General features: G+C 41.2%; 1 protein-coding gene across 1 annotated transcript in view; it reads right to left on the minus strand.

Moving 5' to 3' along the window:
* Nucleotides 1-6223, minus strand: part of SARC_04970 (hypothetical protein) — an 8232-nt gene extending 2009 nt beyond the window's left edge. Inside the window, exons 1-8 of the mRNA XM_014301183.1 lie at nt 5886-6223; nt 4329-4487; nt 3586-3769; nt 3091-3310; nt 1960-2116; nt 1492-1649; nt 604-649; nt 198-298 (exon numbers count right to left, since the gene is read on the minus strand). Of these exons, the coding sequence (XP_014156658.1) occupies nt 198-298; nt 604-649; nt 1492-1649; nt 1960-2116; nt 3091-3310; nt 3586-3769; nt 4329-4487; nt 5886-6084 (1224 nt within the window). The 5' untranslated portion in view covers nt 6085-6223. The remainder of the gene's footprint in view (nt 1-197; nt 299-603; nt 650-1491; nt 1650-1959; nt 2117-3090; nt 3311-3585; nt 3770-4328; nt 4488-5885) is intronic.
* Between the last annotated feature and the right edge of the window lie 2790 nt (nt 6224-9013).

The following is a 9013-nucleotide window of genomic DNA, read 5'->3' on the forward strand; positions in this document are numbered from 1 at the left end:
ACATACACACACACACACACATATATATATACATTTATATTATTTATAAATACTGCATATTTATTGCATTTATATATATATATATATATATGTATATATGTATATACAAATATATACATGTATATGCAGAAAAACTACATACTACATATACAAAGACCAATTCTTCACTCTTCTACTCATGTGCTTGGTCATCATACCTGTTTGCGTGCGTAGTTATAGATGGTCACACTCGCTCCAACAAAGTAGATTGGGACCAGGCACGTCACCAGCGATGTGCGCAGTCCATATTTGGCAACCTCTATAAAATTGAAATCGAATACGTGCGGTTCAGTGGAGAGTGTGGTGACAGACATACTCGAATAAAAAACATGTCTTAAACTAGCACGTCACATAATATACTGAGTTGATGGGAGGCCTCATCATCGAGAAAGGAATTAAAGACAGGGACGCGCCCATGGGACAATCTTGTGTGCAGGCTGTCGGCTTAGACGATGGAGAGGCGGCTGAAGGGAGATACCAAACTTTCAAATATTTGGAACAAATGCCGAATTTATACACGCTTCCAGGCCAAATGCGATACAAAAAAAAGATAACACGCAGTACCTTTCCAAGGCTTCTTTGCGCGTATGCTTTCAGCCACACCCCACACCTGTAGATGGGAGTGATAAGACACGAGAACGTTGGGAGATTACGTATTTTATGTGGGTTTGTATAGAAGTTCATGAACACACGTGTAGCAGAATATACAAACCATGACGCCCTTATGATGCCTACAACAGGTTAGTTCCCACGGGCACTAACTGCTGGCCTTACTGGTGACGACTGTTCGCTTCTGGATACTGTCGCCATCATCTATATACTGTACACTATTTTAAAGTTCTAAGTCTACTTTTTAAAATAATTTTGATTCTCATATCCATATACAGCAACTTAGTTTTATGTATGTAATTATTAGCTTACATAAAGTAAGTCTTTGATATACAACATTCCACCATGCTCTATGTATATCATGCGCATTCCAAACTCGCCCTTTACACACAAGTCCATTTGCGGACTCAGCGTCACACGTCACGTGACCTCAATATCACACGTAACGTGGACTCAGTGTCACGCATCGCACGGACTCAGTGTCACACATGTCATGCACCAATTACAATATATATATATATATATATATATATATGTATATATATATGTATGTAAACTCTCATATCTACCAATGAACAGACACAAGTCCACCGCCAAGCATGTGAAAGTAAATCAGTATACTACTTGAACTCGTACGCGAATAGCCGCCACGATCATCACGTTAAGCACAAGAAACACCCATGACCACAGACATAAACATACACGCACACCTGTATACACGTACATTCACACACGCATATACACGTATCTGCCTATACATTTATGCACACATGAAATACACCAATCTATACACACATATACGCACACATGCTAATAATAATCAACACTATGCATACAACATACCAGTCCTCCGGCAGCAGTATGGAAATACATCAACACGCCACTCTCCACCAGAGACGACTTAAACTCATACATAAACGACTGTCGCGCTTTGGCGTCCAGCGCCGCGTACTTGTGCATCTGCGCCCACTCAGCTTCGGTAAGGCCGGCTAATCTGACATCTGCGTACAAATATATATAGATATAAAAATAAAAATAAAATAAAATTGATAAATATATAAATTAAATATTTTACACACACACACACACATGCACACACACACACTATATATATATATATATATATATATATATATATATATATATATATACCATCTACTTACGAATATATACACATATTTGCAGGTGTATTGGTTAAGATTTATCTACACATATCACAAATATGAACTGCGTACATACACCTGCGCCAGGTACTTGTACACGTAGAGTCAGACACAACTATAAAATGACGAGAATCCATGTGAACCATACCCTCTGTCTTCGTTTCAGCATATGCCACACACGTGGCGGAAACGCGCTCCATTGCAGTCTCCTGACTACGCCGCCTGAGGTATGTGTTGTCGTGGTATAGGTCGAGCAGCTTCACGACACCAGCCTGACCCAAGGCAAGCGCTATGTCGTTGATACCCTATGGAGATCATTCAGCAACAGACATATGAGCAAGTGTGAGTAGGTATATACCAACTCAAATGCATCAGGGTATGAGGCGTATGTTATATGAATACGCCGCAGTAGGTACGTGTTGTCGTGGTACCAGACGAGTAGCTCAGCGACACCACCCTCGCCTAAGGCAAGCGCTATATCATCGATGCCCTGTGGGAAATGACTGTCCGGCTACTTATACGTGCGATGGTACTATTGCTTGTATGTATGTGTGTATGTGTACGTGTGTGTACAAGAAAGTAAGTAAGTGAGTATATATGTATATATGTATGTATGTATGTATGTAAGCATGTAAGCAAGCAAGCAAGCAAGCAAGCAAGCAAGCAAGCAAGCAAGCAAGCAAGCAAGCAAGCAAGCAAGCAAGCAAGCAAGCAAGCAAGCAAGCAAGCAAGCAAGCAAGCAAGCAAGCAAGCAAGCAAGCAAGCAAGCAAGCAAGCAAGCAAGTAAGTAAGTAAGTAAGTAAGTAGGTAAGTAAGTAAGTAAGTAAGTATGCATGCATATATGAATGTCTGTATGCAAGTATGTCTGCATGTGTGTAGTATACTTATATGTTTCTATTTATATGTATGATCACTTCTGGCTCCGCTGTCTTGATACATGTTGTCGTGGTACAAGTAGAGCAGCTAACATAACATCAGCTTCGCCAAAAATAAGTGCCTGTTTCGCCATCGATACCTTGGAGAGAACGTTTCTGCATGCACCTACAAGTGTGAGTGTATGATTGCGTGCATGTACTTGAGCTATGTACATCAGTATATATATATATATATATAGATATATATAGATATAGATATAGATATATATATATATCTGTTTATGTGTGTATATGTATATTGTTAAAACATTTCAAGACGTATATTTATATACACAAACACAAACAAATACGTGTGCATGCACACAGATATCCATACACGCTTACCCAACAACCCACCCACACACCTCATCATTCGGCTGAGAGTGTATCGCAAAGTTGCACAAGGCAGTGGCCAGTTGCTTCTTGACATATAAACTGGGGTCCTTCTCAGTCAGTGCTTCAATGATCTTTAGGTGAAACCCGCGCTCCAGTACCACAGTCTGATGCATTTCTGGTAATCGACAAGCAACCTCTAAGATGTGGGCGGCATAGTTCCGTATCTCCACGTTGACACCGGGGTGTGTGCTGAAGAAGCAGCGTATTTAGGGGGTGGATAGGTAAGCATGGGTATACTTTGAGGTAGTTAACACTCGCACTCGCGCACACAGACACAAACACATACACAGACACACGCACAGACACAGAGACACACAGACACACAACGACAAAGACACAGACACAGACACAAACACAGACACAGACACAGACACAGACACAGACACAGACACACAGACACACAGACATTTATATAAATATGTGTATGTCTTGTAAAACATTTCATATCTACAACCAAGTCTCACCAGTAAGTCAGCAGCGTGTCTGCGTAGAATTCATCCTGCAATAGCAAACGCTTGACGTCGTCGCTATACTCGGTACAAGACATGATTATCTTGAGCTCTCTCTCGAGTAGATCTAAACTCTTCGACAAAAGTTTATTGCGCAACCGCTCTGGGCGGGCTAGGAGCAGGGCGGTCTGATCGGGATCTGTGGCAAAATGCGAAGGGAGATATCAGGAAGTGTCATGTAAACCAATATAACGAATGTATACACCAAAGCTCCGTACAGGTATTCGTGATATCGTCGCTGTATTCGATGCAAGTCATGCTTAAGCTTGTGTTTATCTCGAGCATCCTCGAGTGATTCTAAACTTCGAGAACGGCCTACTACGGAGACAGTCAGGGTGGGATGGAAGCAGAGCTATCTGAATAAAAGTATAGCAGTTCCATGACAAAACAGGAAAGACTGACAACCAGTGCACCCCAATTTGATACGTAGACTCTATATTGATATATATGTGTATATGGGTAGATTCATATATAGATTGATGATTCCAATGCGTCCACTGCATAAGCCCACCACTTATATCCAAATACATGCATATGGCATACACCACCCAGGACACCAACAGTCCCCCTATTGCCCTTTTTGCTTAAGTACACAGACCCGACTCTCGCCCCCAGAATATGCGGTGCAAATACATACAGATAGAGCTACACACCGGGCAAAGCTGCACCTCAATACCTAAACAACTGGTTCTACGTACCTGTATCCATGGACATGGACATAGCCCCGGCCGTCAGACTCATGATAACCCAGCCTATGAGCACCACAGTCACTGAGGGTCCCTCGATTTGTCCCACTTTTTTGATACTTTTAAAGCCCTCGCGCGTGGCTTTGAGCTTGATATGGCGTGGTATGGTTGCTGAGAGGAGAGGTGATGGGGATTGTACTGGGAATGTGAGTGTGGGTGCAATTTGTAGTCTTGGATTGATTCTTCCCGTGGATAGCGTGGCAGATCCATGGGGGGGTGCACCTCAGAACAAGTACGCTTGGGTGGCTCATACCGAACTGTTCAATGGAGTTCACACTTTATGTCAAGGATGTAAAGGATGCTATAGACACTCAAGAGTATACCAAAAGTCTTTTAAAAGGCGCTATTGGAGTGTCGCATTGATTGAGCGTCAGGTCTTGAACACTGGGTACAGATTATTCCGATCATCGTGTACATCACAGACGATGCGGGCGTTTCAGCTTAAAACACTGAGATTTGAACAGACAGACTAAACACTATTTAAACCGAACTCGCAGCGCTCTCCAAGACCATGTGCCTACGGCCAAATGGTGTCAAAGTGTTCCGCTACTGAAGATAAGAGCAAAAGGCTGGTGAAAACATCAAGCAGCGAGACTCAACTGTGTTTGTGAGTTAATATAAATATGGCACAGGATCGAAGACAACCAATTATAAACACATTAATAAGGGCAATCATATTCTTGGATCGATCTATAATTGCAATCACATGTGAGAATGAGACGGTGGCATACACGAGTATCTATATATGCAAAGACAAATCAGTTTTGAAACAAATATAAAACATATACACCTACATGAGTATATATATATATATATATATATATATATATATATATATATATATATATATANACAACAACTAACTTCATACTACTACATACGTACGTACGTACATCAAATACAACGTACATACAAACACAAACACACACACACGCACACACGCACACCCACCCACAAACACACACACATATATATATATAGATAAAGATATACGAGTACAGACACACACACATATACACAGACACAGACACAGACACAGACACACAGACACAGACACAGACACAGACAGACACAGACACAGACACACACACACATTATATATATATATATATATATATATATATATATATATATATATATATGTATATAGATATATAGATATATATAGTTGCATACTCATTCATACACACGCATACACACACATACACACATACACATACACATTCAGACACACACACACACACACACACACACACACACACACACATATATATATATATATCTTCAAACTAACCAAGAGCATTCGAGTAGGGAAAGTGTATGCAAAATCATTTTATGCAGAAATATATACCCACGCTCTATAAGTGCAAAAGTATATACATATAATGCAGCAATATTAACCCGCGTATGATAAGTATGGTAAACGCAATATGCACGCATTTCATCAACGGCTATGAACAGAATATGAAATACAGTCGCACATTGCTGATACCTAGTACTGATACTCACCTGGACCAGCTCTGGGCGCATTTAAGGGAGTGCCTACTACAGTCGGTCGCTTAGCAGCATATTGACGAACACCTACTTTACCGTACGCAAATCGACTATAGTTGTTAATAAGCGAAGTATAGCTGAATGGCGTCTGTGTACTTTGGATTCTGACGTTGTTACTAGGTAGCAAGCCCCGACCGCATACCATGCGCAGCATTGTGAAGAAGATTTGTATGTGTTAGAAGCCTTTACCTCAATGCCTACTGCATGTCACCGCGATATAAATAGACTACACCAACCCTTTGGGTACTCTCCAAATGCAATGATGATATTCTGTATCCGTGTGAGGACATCACTTCATACATAAATATGATATTTATGTACATAGCACATAAATTTGTAAGAGGCGAAGTTAAAGAGTTTTGACACCTTCTCTAGAGACGTCACTTTTTTTTTGTGCGTAATATTGGGGATAAAAAAAGTGAAGTATTGTACCGTGTACGTAGTATGTATTTTTTTACAAAAAAAATTAGGGTCGGATAGCCTCGCGCGCTCTCTCTCACTATGTCCGAGTATTTAGTACCGTAGGCCGCAGAGTGTATTTACAAATACTCTCTCCAATAAGCCGACTAAGGGAACCGGCTCATTAGTCTTGTATTCATAGTAAGACACTAAGACTGCCGTAGACAGTATACCGACACGTTCATATGTACTGCCTAAATACGTTTGTCCTAAGGCTCAGGGGAGGGACTGTCTAGTTACATCTGTCCCTGGACCGGTTGTCCTAACTACTACCGTCCGCTACTACATATAAATGTTTGGTTGTTGTATTTTGTAATAACCTACAATAGCAATGCGCGTCAGGGCAGGATCGATATATTTGATAGCCATCATGAAGTATTCATGACTGGATTTCGACTCATAATAGACCAAGAAAGCTTCTTTATCTTACAGATGTATCGAAAGTATTTTGGCAGCAAATCGCTGACCATGACTATATTCGTGCAAAGCCCGTGGCTCAATTTTATTTTGTTTACACATAACAGTTGTAGGCGACAAGTCGCGTAAATCGGGTTAAACAGCCATGCATTATAAGTGGTGTTGCTTTAGCGGCAACACCATCTGCTTGATGGGGCTTATCAGCCGTACCGTACACTAAGCCGGAGACTGATGAGTCCTCAGTTGACTCCATGAGTCTCGTTAGACGCGACACACTCTATCGCACCATATACCCCCCATGTTAAATTAAACCCTGGTCCTTCTTGTTTCGAGTTTTCAACAAGTAGGAAATACTACCAGCTCTTCATGACCCAGGAGATGCATTATCCTCAGGCGATATTACACAATTAGATTGTGTATGCACAGACCACCGGCCCTCGGGTTGAGAGGGCGGAGGGAACATCAGCAGAGAATATACTATCGCACTTAATTACTGTCATTGTGTTGAACTGTAAGAAGTGAGGTTTGAAATATAGCCTAAGACCCAGTGAAGGTCAATCATTGTTATAAATATTTGGCTCGCTCTCAACTTGGAATCCGTTTGCGATAGGACGAGCATGAAACGTAGAACAAGCAATGGAATACTTACGTACAGTATATTTAATATATTTCGAGAAGTGAATAATGTCCCCATCGAGGGTCACATCCCGATTAGATAGCAGTATAGATCCGAGGGACTTTATCTCCCGAGGGGTAGGGGTTCGGCCACCGGGTCTCTATAGTAGGCAACACATATACTCCGTCCTAGCCCTATATACCTTGTGCAACAAACCATCTATTTGGGAGTTCGATGGGTATTTCACCTAAATACTACTTAGTCATGGCTGTTCACTGTTCTCATAGCGTGTTCCATTTTGGGGTCGGAGTTGACTACAGCTGCTACAGCTGTGACATTTTGTATATGGATGTTTAGAAGAAGGCTATGGAAACTTTGTGTTCAAGGCTATCTGAGCTCCCCTGGATCTCAGGATCTGAATACAGGACAGGGGTTGTCTCTTGGTCAACAACAACAAGAGAATACAAAAAAAGTCGAGTATGAACAGTACACAACGATACATCGATATTATTTTAGTGTGGTACAAATATAAGGGCAAATCACGCCCTATATTCACATATAGGGGTCTATAAATAAGTAGGGCAGGTTTTGTCCCCATGTCAGCCTGTGTCATTCTCATTTCCTGCTGTGGCCTGCGCAATGCACTCACCTAAATAAATATAAAACCATGGCGTGTATACACACTAGCTTCCTGCGCAAGCATCCACTTATACGTAGGAGTTACAACCTAGCTTTACAGCGGTAGACCCACTGCAGATGCAATATGTATATGCTCTCTATTTTATAGTACTAGCTATGTGTAGCTCGCAATTCGCCTTTCAAGCTTTCTAGCACTGGAATACCTATCGTATTCAGAACTTAATCCTATATAGTGTTGTAGTCCGTTAATTGCCAATTGCCTGCGCAGAGCCCCAGTTATTGGCAGTCACTGGAGGTGCTCCGAGACCACCAGTACCATAACTTCACAGACATAGTGGGTTAAAGACTCCCACAATAGTGCTGACAGGCGATTATGCACTGAGGTATAATAAGCTCTAGCAGTATACACGAGCCCATAACAAACGTATAGTTAACGTTATATCTCATTTACCAGAAACACCATGTACGCGACAGTGGACGAGTTCAATGACATACTCAGTCATGAAGTCTACGTAGACGTAAACAGTATGCGGGATCTTGCAGTGCATGGCGTACCCCATGAGATCCGTGGTGAAGTCTGGAAGTATCTGCTGAATGTTGCTGCTGCTGATATGGGTATGTTGAGTACATGACGGATACCTATTATATGTGGTGTTAAATTTGTATTGCGAATGTGGTAAAGTTGGAAGCGCATCTGCGTAGATATGCAGCTGCAAGTATGCAGATTAGGAATATAACAACTCGTTGTTCTACTGAGTGTAACCAGTGGAGGAATTAACATGGTTCGCTAAATCCAGCTAAATTTGTGTACACACACACACACATACACACACACACACACACACACACACACACACACACACACACAAACACACACACACACACACACTACTATATATATATATATATATATAGTATATATATATATATATATATATATATATATATATAT

The sequence above is a fragment of the Sphaeroforma arctica genome (genome assembly GCF_001186125.1).
Source record: "Sphaeroforma arctica JP610 unplaced genomic scaffold supercont1.300, whole genome shotgun sequence".
Lineage (NCBI taxonomy): Eukaryota > Ichthyosporea > Ichthyophonida > Sphaeroforma > Sphaeroforma arctica.